Source organism: Hemicordylus capensis, chromosome 2, assembly GCF_027244095.1.
Source record: "Hemicordylus capensis ecotype Gifberg chromosome 2, rHemCap1.1.pri, whole genome shotgun sequence".
Lineage (NCBI taxonomy): Eukaryota > Metazoa > Chordata > Lepidosauria > Squamata > Cordylidae > Hemicordylus > Hemicordylus capensis.
In genome coordinates this window covers 389,848,956-389,869,952 of record NC_069658.1, presented here as the reverse complement: position 1 = coordinate 389,869,952, position 20,997 = coordinate 389,848,956, and the positions used below count along the sequence as shown (strand labels likewise).

The window sequence follows — 20,997 nt, the reverse complement described above, 5'->3', positions numbered from 1 at the left end:
CCTGTGGGAGACTGGGGTGGGAGGGAACCGGGCGGCGGGACTTTCCAGTTCGCCGCCCGGGAGGAGGAGCGGTGGCGGCGGCCGGGTAAGTAGAACTTTTTAAAATGCAGGAGGAGAGGGGAGGGGGGAGGGGGTGGGCAGGGGTGGGCAAGGGGGAGGTGCAGGGGGGGAGGGCAAGAGGGAGGGGGAGGGAGGAGGGCAGGAGAGAGGAGCAGGGGGAGGAGAGGGAGGCCAGGAAAGACTGGGGCAGGAGGGTGAGAGGGAGGGAGGGAGGGAGGGCAAGAGAGAGTGGGGTGGGAGGGAGGAGAAGAGAGGCAAGAGTGTGGGGCAGAAGGGAGGGAGGGAGAGTGGGGCAGGAGAGAGAAGGGAACAACCAGCCCCAAAGATCACACAGATGCTCTGTGTGGGTTGGCTAGTAGGATTTAAGTCAGTAGGGTTAAACCAGGGATTAGATCTGGAACCTGTTCTCAGGGTTCAGCCTTGAAAATGTGAGGTAACAACAAACATGAGTGCCTCAGAGCATGTGCAGGTACCTTTCTTTCCTTACTGAATGGGTTCAAATAGGAGATCTCCTGAACAAGGAACGAACAAGGTGGCTAGCAAGACATTCAGCTATTATTACCGAATCCCTAGAGCACAGTTCTTTTTGCTCTAACTCTTGTATGCATAATATGGACAACTTAGAGGTTTTGTGGTCTCCCCACATGTCTTGTGGTCTTATGTAGCATGCACCACTGTGACAAAAGCAGGGAGCTCAACCAGCTAAGGATGTTCCAATGGTCAGGCTGCAGCTGCCATTAAAAAAGAAAGAAAAGTGCTTCCCCAGAAGGGAAGGTGGCAAGGCTGGCCTAAGAGGTTGATAATGTTGGGCATCTATTGAGGGCTCAGGGCCTTCAGAAAGGCCCCCAGCAGATCCCTAAGACCACCTCTGTGGCCATTGCTTTTTGGTGGCAGCGGCAGTGGTGACACTCTCTTGAGTGTCTGGCAGAAGGGGCCTCATGAAAGGCAGTTTGTTGAGGGGGCCCTGAAACCAGGAGTCAGTCCTGGAGACAGGATGGGGAAAGTGCTGAGATGCCATCTTGCTAGGTCCACAAGAGGATTCCTACTGGATCTTCAGCAGAATGAGGCCTAGTCCCACTCCTTTGGGTGAAGGCTAGGCTAATGCACGATACCCCCCCTTGTTGGCTCTGCACACGGGGAAGGTCCTTTCATGAGGCAGCAGATTTGGGGGTGCCAGCAGGGTGGTAAGATGCCCTAGCTGCTGACGTCAGAGCAGCTCTTTGAGGCTGACCCTTGCAAGCTTTGCAAGGGGTGCCTTTCCTCACATGGTTTGCAAAGCTGGCAAGAAGCATAGGAACATAGGCAGCTGCCAAATACTGAGTCAGACCATTGGTCCATCTCACTCAGTATTGTCTTCACAGACTGGCAGCGGCTTCTCCAAAGTTGCACTCAGGAGTATCTCTCAGCCCTATCTTGGAGATGCCCGGGAGGGAACTTGAAACCTCAGATGCACTTCCCAGAGTGGCTCCATCCCCTGAGGGGAAGATCTTACACAGTGCTCACACGTCAAGTCTCCCATTCAAATGCAACCGAGGCAGACGCGGCTTAGCTAAGGGGACAATTCATGCTTGCTGCTACCACAAGACCAGCTCTCCCCCACTTACATGAGGAGAGAAGAGGAGGCTGTTAGCAACCTTCCCTCCTCCCTGCTGCCCATGTCACTTTCAAAGTTTGCAAGGATGGGCTGGCCCCCTCCAGGGTCCTGAGGAAAGGCAGCATCTGGTCCCTTGCCTCAAGTGCCACAATACCTTGTACTGCCTCTGTCTGGCACCTCTAATAGTACGGCATGGGCAGACAAGTGCAGCAGCTGGGAAGGCATGGAGTTGTTCTAGCCTTCAGACATTAAAGATATGGGTAGCTCTACCTGCTATTAGCCTGACCCTCTTCTGTTTAGCAGCCTCGACAAAGGACCCTCTCTCCAGTTTTCTGCAGGCTGGGGTCTAAAATAAGGCATGTGTTTGCAGCTGAACTTGCGGGGGGGGGGGATTACAGTGCTAAAAACCAAAATCATGCTTTCGGGGGGGGGGGTTCCCCCTAGAATGGAAGTTGTCATTTAAAGTTCACTTCAGTACAGAATGGTGAAATTAGTAGGGCTTCTACATGTATCAACAGAACGTTTAGTCACCCAGAACAATTAGGCCACGAGGGATACACATTTTCTGCAAGATGATGTGCTATGAAACAGTAAAAGAGCAAAGTTATTTTTTAATTTACCCTGCTGAACTTTGAATATTGTATAAGAACAAAATGATTCCCTCCAAAATGAAATGCTTAACTTGGATGTTGTATTTTTGTTTTTCCTCCAAGAGATCCAATGATCTCGTCACAAATTCGACACAAATCTGGGGTCACTAACTTGTTCTGATTCTAAATTCACCTTAGCGGTGTGGGGAGCTGGTGGGAGCAGGGGAGTAGCAAGGCTGAAGTGGGTCCTGGGACAAGAAGTGAAGACGGGCCCTCAGGCATCTTGCTGCTGCCTTCAGAAGAACTAGACAGACATGATGGAAAAACATTCTCTGCATGCCTTCTCTTTCGCTTCTGTGCAAATGCTATCACAGACTCCTCACACGCCATTCAGCAGTTTGCCAAGGAGCCAGGAGAGAAGGAAGGGTGGGAAGAGCTAGGAAAATGCTGTTTCTTAGCCAGTGCGCCCCCCCCCCCCGCTTGAGGTCAGGAACATTTGTCCCCCCCCAACCCCCATTCAATTATAGCTACACTCCTAAGCGGGAATCCAGTGAAGTAGGCTGGCTGAAAGCATCCAGTAATTTCAATCAGCTCAATGTGTGTGAAGGCCACACTGCCTTAGGCCGAGGCTCAGTTGATTGAAAACATGCAGTGCAGTGTGGCCTTCATGGCCACTGTCTTTTTGAAAAGTATAAGCATGCATATGTATTCAGTACTTGCTTTGGGCCCCTTTTGCAGCAATTACTGCCTCAATGCGGCGTGGCATGGATGCTATCAGCCTGTGGCACTGATGAGGTGTTATGGAAGACCAGGATGCTTCATTAGCGGCCTTCAGCTCTTCTGCATTGTTTGGTCTCATGTCTCTCATCCTTCTCTTGGCAATGCCCCATAGATTCTCTATGGGGTCAGGCCAGGCGAGTTTGCTGGCCAATCAAGCACAGTACACTGTATACTTTTCAGAGGTCCGATGTTGTTCTTTTCTTCAATCCTTGTCTTCTTGGTTCCATGTAATATTCTAATTTTCTGGGATTGTGGATTTGGGGTTTTCATGAGCTGTACGCCATGATCATCACAATTATAACAAATTAAGGCTTGACTTATCTCGCTTTGCATGTAATGCGTCTGTCTCATATATCAGTTTCACCTTTTAATTTGTATTACTGAAATTAATGGACTTTTGCACGATATTCTAATTTTCCGAGTTTCACCTGTAGGAAGCTGCCATATACTGAGTCAGACCATTGGTCTATCTAGCTCAGTATTGTCTTCACAGACTGGCAGCGGCTTCTTCAAGGTTGCAGGCAGGAATTTCTCTCAGCCCTATCTTAGAGAAGCCAGGGAGGGAACTTGAAGCCTTCTGCTCTTCCCAGAGCGGCTCCATCCCTTGAGAGGAATATCTCACAGTGCTCACACACATCAAGTCTCCCTTTCATATGCAACCAGGGTGGAACCTGCTTAGCTAAGGGGACAAGTCATGCTTGCTACCACAAGACCAGCTCTCCTCCCCTGAGACCCTCAGCTTATTAAGCAGAGTGGGCAAATGATAAGAAATGGGGTTGAGAGGCAAAGGCCAATTTTTGAAAAGGACATTTTCATTCTGGTGCATTAGTATATAACAGAAATCCTTAATATATTACTGTATATGAAGAAACAAGGAGAAGGACATTCTGACCTCTGTTATTGGCTGGACTAAGGACCACCAGGGTTGCTGCCACACTTCTATCCAAGCAAGGACAGAAGTAAAAGAAAATCAGCCTGGTAACCCAACTGAATATGGAAATACATGTTTACAGCTCACCACTTCATCCTGACATTGTCAAAAGGATGTACCTCTGCTACCTTCTCTCTCTCTCTCTCTCTCTCTCTCTCTGTGTGTGCGCACGCAAGCGCAGTTTGTAAGCCAGTGGCCAGGGCCTGTGTCTCATTTTTGTTTGTATACAGTTCCTACCTCCAGCTCTGCAGTGAAGTTTTGACTGATGTGAATAACTTTGGGAAACAATTTCTATCTGAAAAGCAGGATAAAAATACAACAAATAATAGAGGTATTGATGATTTTTTTTTTTAAAGATAGGTCTTTTAGCATTGAGTGGTCTTCTTGTTCTCATACTTCCTTCAATATTAAAAAAGGATCTATTTTGAGGATTTAGTTACATGCAAATTTAATTGATTAATCAGAAGACAAGTGATTAATCAGCCAAGCTAAAATGTTTTAAATCAGTGGACAGTCCTGTTTAAAACACATTCTCAGCACTTCAACCATGGCATGTAGACATATTACACATATTCAAGCATTTATTCACTGTAAATCTTTTAAAGTAAGCAGGGTGCTTTTAAAAAACCCAGTTGCTCCCTTATTAAAATCATCTCGGAGATCGTCATTAATATTTCCCTTTCTACAGGGGAGGCTGAGGCAGAATGAGTATGACTAGAGACTTTCTATCCCATTCTTGTGAAAAATACTCTTTAATGAAATGAAACAGAAATCCTCTAGCCCCTTCAACTTTGTAATATTCTAAAAGCATCCTTAGACTGTGGATGCTAAAGGCAATTTATTTTCAAAGCACCTGATAATTAAATAAAGAAATAATGTGAGTTGAGAATATGTATATTGTATTGGCCTCTGGTAGTGAGCCCTATTACAGTGATTGGCTGAGCTGGTTTGGTGTCACAGAATGTTCAGGGCATTCTAGTTTATCAGTCAACAAAACAATAAGAATGTAGTCCAGATTCTCCTAGAAAAGGGAAGTTGCATTTTTGGCAGGATTTAAACCTCACACAGGACCTACAGCCCTATTGGGGGATGGGGGCAGGCTGAAAAGAGGTTCCAAGAGGCAGGGAAGCTAAGGGGCAGGAAACAGAGGCAGTGCTTGATAAACAAGAAGAGGTGAAGGAAGCGTGAAGAAGGGCAGACAGGGAACGGAGACAATCTATATATCTTCTTATAGATATAATTCTCCGAGGCATACCTGTGGCTAATCCCGTGTGTGGCAGCTCTGGTGGGAGTTTGCGAGCAGAAGCACCTGATTAGGCACTGGGGATACCATATGCAGAGGAGCCTGTGAGAGCAGAAGCACCATGGTGATTGGGCAGTGGGGATTCCATATGCAGATATGGAAGAGGAGCCTGTGGCACTGTGGTGAATATGATATGATATATGATATGATATGATATAATTATATAAATAAATATAAAAGGATAGTGGGCAGGGGTCTGTGAGGAGAGGGATCGTGAGGGAGGAAAGAGCCCCTTCAGGAGAAGGAGGCTGCCATTGTGTTAATTAAGTGAGGAAACAAGATGAAAAAGATCTGTTAACTCAGGAAGGGGGAGAGAGAGAAAGAAAGAAAAAGAAGGGAGGAAAAGAAATACAGAGGGCAAGAGAGAAAAAGAAGGGAGGGGAAGAGAGACAGAAGGAAGGGTGAGAGATGGGCCTGAGCCTGTCAGCAGCTTGAGGGGAACAAGCAGCCATGGTGGCAGCAGCGGCAGCAGCAAGGAAGGGCCCAGTCAACCACTGCTGCTGTTTGGGGCTGCTGAGGCCATTGGTGGAGGGAGGCAGGCAGGCAAGGGATGGGCCCGGGCCTGTCAGTGGCCTGAGGGGAATGAGCGGCCATGGCGATGGTGGCAGCAAGGAAGGAACTGGTCAACTGGGAGGAGGAGTGGGGTTCAGGTGAGGGTGTGGAGGTCTTTGGGGATAGGAAGCTGCAGCTTAGCCAATAGGTGCCACCAACGCTGCAACCATGACCAAGAGGGGTGAGGGGGATGGAAGCAACAGGATGGAGGAGGAGCAGGAGTGCAGCTTAGGTGAGAGTGGAGAGATCTCCGAGGTGAGGGGAGCTGTGGCAGGGGGTGAGGGGAGCAATCGAGTTCTAGCTCTGCGTTGGTTAAGCTAGTTATATATATTAGGTGGGTTTGCACATCATGCTGGCAATTAAGCTGCAGAAAACCACCAGTTGCCACTGAGAACACAATCATGCTATTGCCACCGCTTCTGTGACAATGTTGGGCAGAGAATGGTTACTGACCTCAGCCTAACTTTCTCAAGCCAACTTCAAATGCTGGTTTTGGATGTTGGATTGATGTCGGTAACTAACATCCTCTGCCTGATATTGGCAGATATCACGGAAGTGGTGGCAGTAATGGGAGTGAGCACCTGGAAGCAACCAGCAGTTTTCTTTTACTTAATGAGTGCATTGCGTGTGAAGCAGTCCATTGACTTAAACTAAGCAGCCATGTTTTTGGCTAAGACTCCTAGTATTAAACATAGAAAGATTCTTGGGTATCTCTTACAAGATCACTTATGGTACCTCCTCATGAACAAACCCTCTGAAGTACAATACATATTGCCCAAGACACTGGGCTGGTTCAGATGTGTCTGAATGTGATTAAGGACACACATGAGCACCCCCTTCAGATATGCCATTCTTCTCCTAATCACATGGAGAGGGAGTCATCTAAACCACCTCCTCACATGCAATTTAAATACTAACATAGTATCAATATGGTCTTGGTACTCAGCTTATTTGAATGTCTACAGGACTTAATTATATTTAATGTCATAACATGATGTGCTCCTCACACTCACACGAAAAGATGAGGATTCCGGACCAAAGCAAACCAAATTGTACATGAGATGATATGATGGGCTGTGGAATTTCTGTTGCCTATTCAGATTTGGTTTGGGGGGCGAGAGGGCAGGCATATACCTGTGCTTGCAGAATGCAAACTTTAAATACTAGTATGTAACATAAGAAAAGCTGTTCCACAGCAGACTAATGTTCATATAGCTCAATATTCCAAGCTGAGACAAATGCTAGCCAAATGACATGTAGAGATTCACAAATGATGCATGATAGTAGGGATGTGCACAAAACCAGTTTTACCGGTTCGGCTCGCATCCAAACCAGATTCGACCTGGGCCAGCCCAGTTCAGTTTTGTGCCCAATCAAACTGTATCTGGTTTGAGTCCAAACCAAGCTGGCTCAAACTAGCTTGGAGCTCTACTGGTAAAGGGGAATCCGGTGAGGCTTCTCCTTTCCCAGTAAAGGGGCGGGGTGTGTGTGTTGCCTAATGGTAGAGTGGACGGGACGGGAGTAAGTAACTACTTAAAAGTGCCTGCGGCGGTGGCTCGGTTCAAGTCTCTGTGCATGCATGGAGGCCATTTTAGTGAACTGGGCCACCACTGGCCCTGCCTATTCTGGTTGAGGCTGGCACTGCTCCTGCCACCTCCCACAGCTGCTGCTAGCACTTGAAATTAAATTACTTACTCCCCTCCTGCCTACTCTACCCTTTGGAAAGCCCCCCCCCCCCGCCCAGCCCCTTCACTGGTAAAGGGGAATCCTCACTGGATTCCCCTTTACCAGTAGAGCTCCAAGCTGGCTCGGTTTGAACCAGGCCTGGTTTGAACTCAGACCGGCTCACACATCCTTACATGATAGCACACTCAGCAGAGAGTAAAATTGAAGCAGGGTGGTTGCCATGTTTTTCCTGAGTGTAAGCATCACTAGACCTCTTCTCTATGCATTAGACACTGAATTATGCTAGTGACCAGTGTTCCCTCTAAGGCATGTGTGTGCACTCACTTTTTAAAAGTGTCAGCTCAGTTAATTTTAGATCCTGCTCAGGTTTAATCAGGAAGATCCTACTCTGAATGCACGTGCGCCGCTCACGGGCGTGTGCACACACACTGCCTTGATCATCAGAACAAAACTCATTCCGCACACAGATGGAAAAAAAAAATAGAGAACACTGCTAGGGACTATCAAAACATGTTAGGGCAATGAATTTGTTTCCATTTCATGCTGAATGAAGTATTCCTACATACTTTCCCTTGAATCTTTAGCCCATTTGTTTTAACAGGTGATTTTTTCTATTTAGAGGGTGGTTGTTTTGTCATCTTCTGCCTCTAAACAACTTATCTTAAACCACTCTACTTTAGAGCCCCCCTCCCCTTTAGGCAACCACTAACCTCACATTAGTTACTTTAAAAGCTTACTTTGCGGAGAGACAAGTGAGCTGTGACTTTCATTCAGTAGGTAAGCCCAGTGTTGCAATTACTGCAGGCTTATGAGGCAAGTAGAGACCACTGGTGGTTCAAGAGATGAATCATTTACATGCCAACAAAGCTGTCATAGCCCCACATAGCTGCCATTAGCAGTCACTTGAATGCATTCTCCAACCCAGTTTAAGTATGTTGGCAGGATTCCATTCAGATTCATGGAACATTTTTGAACCCATGTTCAGGCCCATACATGAGCAGCATTTGCATGCCAAAACAGCTCCCAGAGATTACTGGCATGCATATAACATGCATGTGCAGCAGTGATCACTCTAATTGTTTTAATCTCTGTGCAGAATGAGTTTTTGTTCTGGGCGGCAGTATCAAGGCAGTGCGTGCGCACCTGCATTTAGAATGGGGCCTTCCTGATTCAACCTGAGCGGGATCTAACATTAACTGAGTGGACATCCAAAAACCTGTGAATGCACACACGTGCGCACCCCTTAGAGGGAACAGTGGTGTGCAGTAGACCTTTGATTAAAACTCCATTAAACAAAGTACTGGACTACATGGAAGCAATACTAACTGAGGATGGATGAAACTGTGTAGTATGCCACATGTAATTCCAAACATTTACCTGGAAGTTAAAAAATACAAATGGGAGGGGCGGGGCATATTTTGCACAGCTTTTGGCCTTGCTCCAAGATTGCCATGTTCTGAAAAGATGTCAAAAATACAATGAAATAAATGATTGGATATAATTGACTGTTTGGCCCTGGAGTATTTATCTTTGGTTATATAAGAGCAGTGTTCTTTAAAAAATAGCAAGGCGGGGGAGATCTGGAACTAGTTACCTATCTGTTGACAGCTGCCATGATGTCTTATTTTCTGTGTGGTTCTAAATTATGTTTGGAAAAATATGTTTGGCTAAATTATGTTTGGAAAATTGTTTTCATGGTTAAATTGACTTAAGAATTTTTGTAATAAATTTGTGCAGAATTGGATTCTATCTATTCAATACTGGAAAACCATGATACAAGATTGTGTATATCCTTATATTGTATTCTCAATTATATTTTTGTACATGTATATGGACAGATGTTAATATTTTTCTGTTTATAAAATAATTTTAAAAATGGGATGGAGGAGGAGCTTTCCTTGTTTTGTCAAGGTGGGTAATCCGTTTCTAAGATTAGCTCTAATTAAAATAACAAATTGCTTCCCTAAAGCAAAACAACAACTCCATACATCAATTTGACCAACATCTAGATTAATCTCTGCAGAAAATACTGTGAAACTGTCTGATTGAGAGCACATGAGAGTATGATGGCAATAGCAAATATTTATATAGTGCTCTTCAACAAATGTTCTCAAAATGATGTACATAGGGAAAAAAATTAGATGGTTCCCTGTCCCAAAAGGGCTCACCCCACCACACACACCCAGCAAGAACCACTAGAAAGATGCTATATTGAGATTGGAAAGGGACAGTTGCTCTTCACTTGCTAAATATGATATAATCACCACTTTAAAGGGTGCCTCTTTACTCAGCCATAAAATAATCCTAATTTTATTTGCACAATTGATAACATGGATTAAAAATCACCATGCAGCATTTTTAGGACAAAATCATAAGATTTGCTTGTGATCTGGGCATATACTGAATAATCAAGACCAAGCCAACTTGAGCTGGCTGATCAAATCTACCCTCTGACAAATATGTCTTCAGGGTCTCCTCCTAGCACTTCAAATATCTGAGTGGAAACACTGGAAATCTGCAGTTGTCTTATTTGGTGATCCCCTCATCACATTTTCCTCAAGCCTATGAAGCAGAAAGTGAGAACTCCGGTTTATGTATTTACTTTCTGAGAACAAGGACCTATTTTCTTTCCTAAAGGAATATATGATGATACGTATATCAAGTTCACAGAGGGTGCAATGTACGAGCCATTTAGCTTTGCTAGTTATTGAGCAAACACAAGCTACCTGGGTGGGAGAGAATTAACCCAGGCATGCAGAAGGTTCCAAGTTCCCGCCCTGGCATCTCCAAGATAGGGCTGTGAGAAACTCCTGCCTGCAACCTTTGGAGAAGCTGCTGCCAATCTGTGTGGACAATACTGACCTAGCTGCACCAATGGTCTGACTTGGCATAAGGCAGCTTCCTATTTTCCTAGCTTGTGTTGTCTGGACCACTGGGAGGCCTCTTGACCTATCTGGTTACAAAGCGAGGTAGGAGAATAATGGTGCCCTCACTAAGTGGTTGTCTGGAGCACCACCACACTTCAAATGGCTGCCAAGAGTGGCGGCTATAAAGTCCTGAAGGAAGTGAGGCCAGGGTGGAGTGCTGCCTGCATTGCTGCAGGCTTCCTCTCTGCTGTTGGCATGGTGCATTGTGGGATATGGGAAGACTTCCTCCTTCTGATCCCACTTTGGACCCACACAGTTAGTGTGGGTGCACAAATGGCAGAGACCAGAAGAGGCTCAGATTGTCTGGCGAAAGGCAGGAAGGATCCTGCTTTCCCCCCAGCCCATCCCCTTGTGGTCATGTGAACAACCTCATTGTTTGATGACAGCTATTGCTTACAGACCTTCAAAAGTTTTGAGAAAAGGCCCTGGAGTCTTGCTAGCTTAGCTTTGTGGTCCACAAGAAGAGATTCTTACCATTTAATTATTGGGTCCCACAGATATTAAGAAGCTCAATCTTACACACACAGAGACACCTCTCTATCTACCCATCTATCAGTCCATCCATCTAGTTTCCTACTGTGGCCAAGGAAACAGCCTCACAGTCAAAGTATCTTGCTTTTTTGAAAGTTTTCTATTTGAAGCAGTGATATAGGAGAAAAGAAAAGAAATATATAGATAGTAACATAGGAGGCTGCCATATACTGAGTCAGACCATAGGTCCATCTAGCACAGTATTGTCTTCACAGACTGGCAGCAGTGGCTTCTCCAAGGTTGCAGGCAGGAGACTCTCTCAGCCCTATCTTGGAGAAGCAAGGGAGGGAACTTTGAAACCTTCTGCTCTTCCCAGAGTGGCTCCATCCCCTGAGGGGAATATCTTGCAGTGCTCACACTTCTAGTCTCCCATTCATATGCAACCAGGGCAGACCCTACTTAGCTAAGGGGACAAGTCATGCTTGCTACCACAAGACCAGCTCTCCTCTCCTATATAGATAAATCAGGTGGTATATAAACATGATAAATAAAGTAACTTTGATTATGTATTAAAGTAGAGGGTAATGAAAGCAGAATGCTTTAAGAGCTGTAGTTTCAAGAGATGAAACCTGCCGGGTAAGGATGTGCACAAAACAGATTTTGCGTTTTGTATCGAGCTCAACATGAAATGCAAAATGCTCAAAATATTTAATCAAAACAGCAGCCAAGCTGGCTGTTTCAATGAAACAAACTCAAAATGTTTCAAGTGTTTCAAGTGCGCAGAACCAGTTAGGCTCAAACCTGGTTTGATTCGAACCAGCCCGGTATGACTGGTTTGATCTCAAACTGGAGTAGCCCCCCACCAAGGGGGCCAGTCTGAGTTCAAACACAGCCCTCCAAAATGGCGTCCTAAACACCCAAAACATATAGACTCAAAATGGGGTCATTTTTTTGAGCTTGAAACAGGCCCTTTATTTATGGCCGTTTTGTTTCAAGCTTGGAACACTTGAAATGGCCCATTTCAAGCTGAAACATTTTGCACATCCCTAATCTAGAGGAAATGTTTTCCTGAAAGAATGATCATGAAAAATGTTTGTGCTTCATATTATAGTATTTTGACCCCTTTTATGGTCACAACTTAATTCTGCAGGAAGGGAAAGCTGTTTTTAAGAGTTCCAAAAATAGTGGAGTGAAAGAAATGGTGGCCCAGAAGGGTTTTGTCTGCAGAATGTGCACTCCAAAATCTTCCTCTATCACAAGTTTTAACAGGGCGGCAAATATTCTTTCACAGTACTGTAAAAGGCAAAACACAGGAGTACAGAATTTTAACAAAAACACGATTTCATGTAAAATCCATTCCTATTTTGACATTTATGTCAAAAGATTGCAACTGTAGTGATCAAACACATATAGCAGGAGTAGGCAATTTAAAGCACAAGATCCACAATCTGTATCTAGAATATATCATTTACATAAAGCATACACATGTAGAGGGTGGATTTTCAAATCCTTCAGATTTTGGCTTGGTTGTACATGTAATGAACATGGGAAGCCTTAAAAATACCCTCCATAAAAACTGTGATAAAAACAAATGGGTTATCTGTTAACAATTGTCCCTGTACAAAGGAAAAATACACATTCCTTCAACAGCCAAGAAAAACTGCAGTTTATTAAGTTTCAAAGAATTTTCGTACTCTTGAAAGCAACTTCTGGTGCATGTTTTTAACAATCACATTCTATGAGGAGAAATAACATTAAAAGCCACAAACTTTTTTTTCTTTTCATCTCAGAGTTACAGACATCTTGAATTCAAAATGAAAGGCAAAAAAAATAAAAAAATAAAAATCAACAAGATTTTTTTTTAAAACTTCCATCCCCAATTTTTAAAGATTGGGAGTTTGTTTTTTCTTCTTCCCTACAACTCATTGCTAAACTTCAGCATGGAAAATTGTATTGACTATTTCAATCCGCACATAGGCACATATGTATTTTATATATAAATATAGTGTGTGTGTGTGTGTGTGTGTGTGTGTGTGTGTGTGTGTGTGTGTATAGAGAGAGAGATATACACAATACATATGTAGAGTGCGTGTAATGAGAATGAGATGCAATCACTCTGAGAAAAGGGTATTCAGCTAAATACACTACGAAAACTTGAGAAAACACAAGTCTGGAACCCAATCTGTGCATAGTTCATGATCCTCTAGAAAACCAGCTTTTGTTGATTTGCAATCTTGCAGGACCCTTTTTAATTGGACAAAACCATTAAAAAGCTAATCTTTAACCAAAAAAATGTAATGCACAAGTTTCCTGATCCAAGCAGGCAGGGAGCACAATGTTCATATAATTTTTAAAAACATACTCAAAGGGTATGTTAATTCCATTGTCTTTCTTCCTTTCAAAACAATCAAAAACATTGATCATTTTTAAACATAAAGCAATTTTTAATATATAAAGCACTCTTCAAACATCTATTTCTTTTGAGTCCATTATTTGGTAAATATGTAACTGCTACACATTAGATTAGGTATTTTTCTTCTTCTCTTACTGTCTTTTTATTTTTTTTTTCATTTTGTTTTTTAATAATATCTTCAGTGCTAGGAGTTGGGTTTAAAAAATACATGAAATGGTGTGGAGTTGCTCCTCGGGAAACCCGGCTTTCCTGAGACATCTTCCACCATGTGCAAGATAGTGATCACAACATTTTTCGCCACTTTGACGAAGAGGAGGAAAAAACAACAACAAAAAAAGAGTACACAGCAATGGCCAAAAGGAAAGGATCAACAACAACAACAAACAAACAAACAGCAACAACAAACACTGTTCAATCCCAGAGTTCTGAAGTAGCATATCTTCATTCTGAAAATAGGTTTCTTTATGATGGAAGTCTATTTTTTTTTCTTTTTTTCAATTCCTTTTTTTATTTTAAAGTTTGAAGGAGGGAAAAAAAAAAAGGTCTGTAAACAGGTGGGAGCCGAAACTGTAGGCTCCTCCAAAAGCAGTCAAAACCTATGTCCCAAGTGCTTGTTTCCGTTCCGGCTTGCAGGGAACCATCCACTCTTTACAAGTATTTATGGCCACAGTTCAACAAGAGTTTCTTTTTTTTTCTTTTTCTTTTTTTAAAACTTTATATTTTGAATGGGGGGGAAACGGTGCAATACTCCGGTAATTATTTCCTTGCATTAGTCCACAATAAAAAGCTGCTAAAGGTAGATATACATATTATTCTCCAGAGATACACACTGTAAGTTTTTAAAATGCGGCAAGAGTCCTTGAGTAAACATTTACACGTGAATTGTCGCCAGCCCCTCCTATCAGTTTTTTTCAACTTTTTTTTTAAAAAAACAAAACAAACACAAGTAGGATTAGCTACAAGAAGGGCTGCGGACACTCAGTGCAAAGTTAGAAGCTAATAACAATTAAACGTTTGACCAATGAGCAAATCAAAAGCATATGTACTGAAAAGGAAAAGGAAATAAAAACCACACCATTTGTTAAGTCGTACAATTGGCGCACGCACACCCCCATACGCTCACACATCGATCCATCTTTTCCCCAATGCATACATATAAGAAAGAACTTAACAAAAAGAAATATTCCTAGAGCCTGTTCTTTTGTTTTCTGATGCCAACCTGGAAGTGTAATAATAGAAAGTGTTCACATTTTGTAATATTGGCCTGCTGGATTCAAGTATAGTTGCATGTTTGATATGTTTTTTTTTAAGCCTTTTTACTATTTTTTGGGGGGGTACTTCAAAAAACAATGACACAAAAAAGTAATGAAACAAGTGTAATGTGCATAGGCAAGACCCATGGGAGTAGTGGACATGGATATCCCACCCCACCGTTCAATCCAAGTCGTACAGCCAAGGGGTGTAGGATTTGTTCCCCAATGCTGCTGATGGGCTGGTTGGATGCCACCCCCTACTGATTACAGGATCCGCCTCTGGTAATGTGCATAATTATCACAGGCTCATTTTAAATAGGCTTTCTAACATCCCCTCCTTCATCCCTCCCCCACTCCCAAAGTTGATAAAATAACCCTTTCCAGCCCAAATTCTGAAAAGTGCCCTTCATGATAGAACTAGTCTAAGCAGCTTTTATACGTCTTTAAAAACACCTTACAAACATAAAAATGAAATTAAAAAGCCATTGGAAAAAAACCCCACATAAAACCTATCATTAGCACGTGACACTGACCAAAAGGAGCCCATACTGTTGCACTAACAGTTCACAAGGACTTCGGTAGAGTTTCATAGTCGATATTGGACAGAGGTACTAAAAAAGGGCTGCCAGTCTGATCTATTAAAGCTGGATTCTTCATGATGCCCTGGACTGGAAAGGGTTACCATTATTTTTCCTTTAGTGCTGATGATTGTTACTTCCATTTTGTTTCTCTGGTGTCCTACATGGACTCCCCGCTGAGAAGATCACCTGGGAGCAGAGTATTCAAAGGCGTTGGGCTTCCGATCACCCTGCCATCATCGGTGCTGGGCGGACCCCAAAGGCTGCTTGAGTACTGTGGGACCCCACCCCAGAGCAGATCGCTGCTCCCTTTCCCGCCCAGGCAGGGGGTATTCCAGTGGCCTGCATCGTTGCGCACCATTCCATGTGAGCTGCTTGTGGAGCCCAAACGGGTCTGAGTGGTTCCAGTGTTGGACTGCCAACTGGAGGTGGGGGGCAGTGGCTGGCCTTGGGCTAAGAAACGGTTCACTTCCTCTTCCCCAGCAAACTCAGCCAAGATGGTAGTGTTCCCCAAAACGCACCTAAAAACAAAAGACACAGAAATGCTCAAAGGCAAATCACAGAGCCCATTCCTTCAGCAGGGTCAGCATGCAAAGTCCTTCCATAGCTATTTCCATATTCACTAAATTCAGTGTCAAGCTATGGGAATATAACAAGCAAATGTTTACTCTTTCTGTTTTAACGTATGCTTGCTTACCTACATACCACAACAACCCATTCTTACAGAGTGGACAGATGGCTGGTTTTAGATAGGAGATACTAAGCCATGAAACTCACTGCACCAAACAGATGTTGAGCAGTATGCTGCATAAATTATGCAAGTGCGCATTTGTTTTGCATAAATTATTTTGACTCCAATACATAGGTTTCTATAAAGTTCTGATTATTCCCCCTGCCCTAAGACATAGGTCATTCATGGGGGAGGGGAGGACCCTAAAGGTAGGGAGATGCTAAACAGCAGGGAAGACAGACATATTTGAAAGAATCATCAAGTCTGTCTCAGATATCTGCACAGATATTAGCTGAAATCACCAAGGCATGAATACCTTTTAATTAAACCCACCATGACTCAAATCCTAATACATCTGGACCTTCAACACTTATACTTGTAAAGAAGGAACTTTGGTTCTTTGAAGAAGTGTTTTCATCACTGTATCCCAAACAATAGTGGTGTGCAAGTCTGTTTGTCTGTGTTCTCCTCTAGAAGTGAGAAAGATACTCAGTATATGGCAGTTTCCTATGTTCCTATGAAAGCTGCTGAGAGGAAGGGAAAGGTAATGGTCTGTTTGGGGACCCTGCAGCCTCTCACCTGGAAGAGAATCTCCAAAAGCAAGGGGTCCCAAGGGCTGGAGCAAGGGGGGACGCAGGGGCCCAACGAAATAAAAATGGGGCAGAATTCAAGAAGGCAAGTTGGAGCTGGCACTTACGCAGCCATAGGGTACATTGCAACCCTATGGCTGTACGTTGTATGTACATTTACATACAGACACTTAGAAAACATCTTGCTAGATGTAATAATACATGTCAATGGACATCTCAGTTAATGGTTAGTTAATTTAAATTATCACTGCTTACAATGCAAAAAGAGAAGTGCATGATGTCCAAATTTCGATCCAATCTCCAGCCTGTTTTGTGTGTTTTCCCCTATTGTTGTATGTTTTGGAATGCAATGCAATATAATGGGATGCAAATATTAAAATGCCAAACCTAATTTTATTAGGTTTGATTTCAGCATGGGAAAAGAGAGGAGAACTGGTCTTCTAGTAACAAATATGAATTAGCCTCTTTGTTAAGCAGGGTCTGCTCTAGTTTGCATTTGAATGGGAGACTACATGTGAGCACTGTAAGGAATTCCCCTTAGGGGATGGGGCTGCTCCAGGGAGAGCACCTGCATGCTTGCATGCAGAAGATTCCAAGTTCTCCCCCTGGCATGTCCAAGATGGGACTGGGAGAAACTCCTGCCTGCAATGGTGGAGAAGCCGCTGCCAGCCAGTGTAAGCAATACTGAGCTAGATGGACCAATGGTCTGACTCGGTATAAAGCAGCTTCCTATGTTCCTATGAGTTGGAGACTTCTTGGCCGATGGTGAATTATAGGAAAAGACTATCCAAGTCACAAATAGGAACACATATCTCTCTTTTAGGGTTTATAACCCTATAACCCCTGGTGGCGCAGTGGTAAAACTGCCGCCCTGTAACCAGAAGGTTACAAGTTCGATCCTGACCAGGGGCTCAAGGTTGACTCAGCCTTCCATCCTTCCGAGGTCGGTAAAATGAGTACCCAGAATGTTGGGGGCAATATGCTTAAATCATTGTAAACTGCTTAGAGAGCTCCGGCTATAGAGCGGTATATAAATGTAAGTGCTATTGCTATTGCTATAACTATACCTATATAATAAAAATAAGATCAAGCAAGATAACTCTTCACTTAGTGCTCTATCTATAACCTCATAGCTTATTTTCCATTATTCTCCCATTTCTGTTCTTAGAGAATTATTACAGACATCAATTTAAGAAAGACCATCCTATAACCACATAGATGCATACATATGCAGAGACTTCTGGGCCTTTGCTGCTTCTTCCTTGGAACTGTATCGGACCACAGCATTCCCTTGAGTCAGGTTCAGATGGAATGTAATAAGAGGACCGTGCTGTAAGCATAGAGTACGCAGTGTAGAGCCATCAATCTAAATGGAGAACGGAGAACAACATTATATATGGATTTCTTCTTCTCCTCCTTTTCTCCCCGCCCCTCCCATGATGCCTATCATTATTGCTTTCCTTAATGAGAGACTGGCTTTTAACGAGAAGGTATATATAGCTTCAGAGCAGCTACCAAGGTGGATAGCTTCTCCTCCTAGCTTGTTCACCGAACTTGGGTAGAACAGAGTTTTCACTTGTGTGAATGACCTCATAGTGTACTATATTCCCCACTGGCAGACAGACTTTACAGGCATCATGAGGAAGGAACTATAATAGTAGAGCTGTAGCATCCAGCCTTCACTGAAAAGCCAGCTCAGAGCACTCATGTACATCCTCTCTGGAGGCTTGCTGTTTTGGGCAATCCCATGTTTGCATCTTCCTCTCTCCTCTGTATCATTATAGCTACAACCATGCTATCTCTCCAAGTTCTGCGTTAGTATCTTCTATATCAAAGATTTTGAGGGCATTTTTATCAAGGCCAAAAGCTTTAATAGTACAATGTATTTAATAATAATAATAATAATAATAATAATAATAATAATAATAAAATTTAATTATCCTATTAAACTGTAAATAAATAAGACTTAACTAGACATTTCTTAAGAAAAAGAATTTTAACCTGGTTGTTAATACTATGTCTCTCTAGACTCTGAGTCAGGTAATTTTTTAATATGATTTTTCAGAGTGATTTATTTCTCTTTCTTACTTGGCTTTATTACATATATCTCCACTAAACACCCATCCTATTACATACAATACTGCAATATATGAGCAGCTAACCTTGGATCAGCTAAGATAGAGTCACATCTTCACCTCTCCTAGATTTGTCCACAGTTTCTCCTGTTAGCCCCAACGATCCACATGGATGCAAGTCTGAGGTGTTAACACCTGAAAGGAACTTGTGCATTTCTCCTGCAAGGAAGTGGGCAAGCAGCAATTCTCGTGCCTACACATTTCACCACAGCGCAGAAAGGCAACTTTCCTCTTTGGATATTACACTGCACTCCTGAAAACTGGATGTGCAAGTGACTCTCACTGCTTCCAAAGTCACAATCAGAGGGTCACTTCCTATAACATGTAATAGCTATACCACTGAAAGGCAATTTTGCCATTTCGGCACAGTGAGCTGCATATCCTGTCTTGAACAGTTGTAAAACGGTTACTGGCCCTATGCTTGTCATACGATTTAATCTTCCTTAATTAGCTGATGACCCTCTGAGCACTGACAATCCGAAAAATCAGGTAGAGGGATCCAATTATTTGTGCTAAAGATCTACTCTTCAGAACAACTTGTTTGTGACTATTCCATGCAGTTTACATTATAAAGAGTTGACCAAGAAGCTAAGGGGTTTGGGGTTATTTCCTGTTTTATTGAGGACACAACACAACCTTAAGGAAGGATGAGCATCATTCTGTAAACTGTTAGCAAAGTGTCAAATGAACCAAGCCTAAAATGTGCTGCACAGCAAAATGAGTGCTTAGGATGGCATGCTCCAACTGATATGCTAAAGCAGTGTCATAAAACATGCGGAGAGAAGGCAAATGCATAGTATAAGGGTTTAGAAGCAGAGTTCCAAGTGTTCTCTCCCTAATGTCCCAGGGAGGCTATGTTCTTTGCCCAACTAGTCCATGAGCTTTGCTTGCCTGGGGTGTGAGGTTGCGGAGGACCAGCCAGCTACTTGTTCTTCCTGAGCTGTCAGTACTCCAGGCTGAGCCTATAACCACAAAAAAATGGAGAGATTAGGGAGAGCACAATCTAACCACCTGAACGAAGGCTATAGAACATGCAGGACACAAACATGAGGAATACAACTGATGTGGGGCTTACTAAAAAACATGCTGGTCAAAATGGTCTGTAGCCTAACTGGAGATCATCAGCTGATTCATCAAATGCCTGCTAACTTCTCTTACTTGGTAGCTGCTCTGAAACTGTACTGCAGAATGGATGGTTCATTAAAGTCTTCATTGAAGCTATGCTTCAGTTAGCTACCAGGGGGGACTAGTGGAGTGGGAGACAACATACGGCCTTGAAACACTTGTGAATTGTTTAAAACATCATACACTATTATATGATTTGAGATACATGATGCGGATTTTCTGTTAACATCCTTGAAACTGTAAGCAGTTATGCCTTACAAATGACCACCTCACGGTTTTGAAGATTACATTTAAAGATGCAATTTGAAAGGCTCATAAAGCAAATTCAAAAAGCTCTCTCATTTGCGCTGTTTGCAGATCTCATGAGTCTGAGACATGTTCAGTGAAGGCTGCCAGAGGTCTTGGCTACTCTAGCTGAGCAGATGTTTTAGGTGGTGTCACAGGAATGGCCGAGAATTATTTCATAAAAGCACAATGTGATGTAAGGTCTAAACTGAATGCAACAGATTAGGTACATGTCTCCCAGTTGTGATCAGGCATCCACTGCATGTAGATTTTATGTTGTTATTATGCTCATTATATGTGCACTAAAGTAAGCAAACTAGCTGTGGCCTTCCAGTTCATTATCTTTTCTTTCCAAGGCAGCATTAGTTGCTAAACCTGTGCTCACCCCCTGATCTAATGTAGATCAGGGCAAAACACTGCACTACCTACTGAGCTGTGATTGTCAAGTGCCTTTTGTGTTTTACTGCTCAAATTAAAATGTTGGAAAAGAGGTTTATTCCAACTAAAAGCACCACAACAAGGATAGGCTTCTGATTAAAGACAAACCAAGCAGGATACTTTTTTTTTTTTAAAAAAGCGGTTGCTTGATTCTACAGTGACAAACTGCAATGCTGTAACATTTAAACGGCAGCACTTACTTAAAGCTACACTCAGGTAAGTCAGATGGGTTCGTGTACTCAAGCTACAGCTGGAATTCTTGCTACTTAGCCACCAGGTGGAGCCCAGAAAAAACTAAAGATAATTGTGTGTATATATATATATATATATATATATTTAAAAGGGTAATTATTTCACCCTTATTGGTAAAATGATAATTTTGTGATACTCACTTTTTGAAAGCACCATAGCCTAACTAAAACAATGTATGGAATACAACATGAGGATAGCTTAAAAACTGGGTCACAAAGCCAGGAAGGCATACATGGGGCTAAAGTGTAAAGCTGGGGAGATGGGGAGAGACTGTCCTTTTGGCTTCTACAGCTGATGGAATTAA

At 43.0% G+C, this 20,997-nt stretch overlaps 1 protein-coding gene across 11 annotated transcripts in view; it reads right to left on the bottom strand.

Annotated features, from left to right (window-relative positions):
* Positions 1 to 12,536: 12,536 nt before the first annotated feature.
* The window catches only part of TNRC6C (trinucleotide repeat containing adaptor 6C), an 814,117-nt gene continuing 805,656 nt past the window's right edge, over positions 12,537 to 20,997 (bottom strand). For all 11 annotated transcript variants that reach the window (XM_053303814.1, XM_053303817.1, XM_053303815.1 and 8 more), the window contains 3 exons: positions 19,485 to 19,555; positions 17,685 to 17,824; positions 12,537 to 15,659 (listed from right to left, as the gene is read on the bottom strand). In XM_053303814.1, the coding sequence (XP_053159789.1) occupies positions 15,299 to 15,659; positions 17,685 to 17,824; positions 19,485 to 19,555 (572 nt within the window). In that variant the 3' untranslated portion in view covers positions 12,537 to 15,298. The remainder of the gene's footprint in view (positions 15,660 to 17,684; positions 17,825 to 19,484; positions 19,556 to 20,997) is intronic.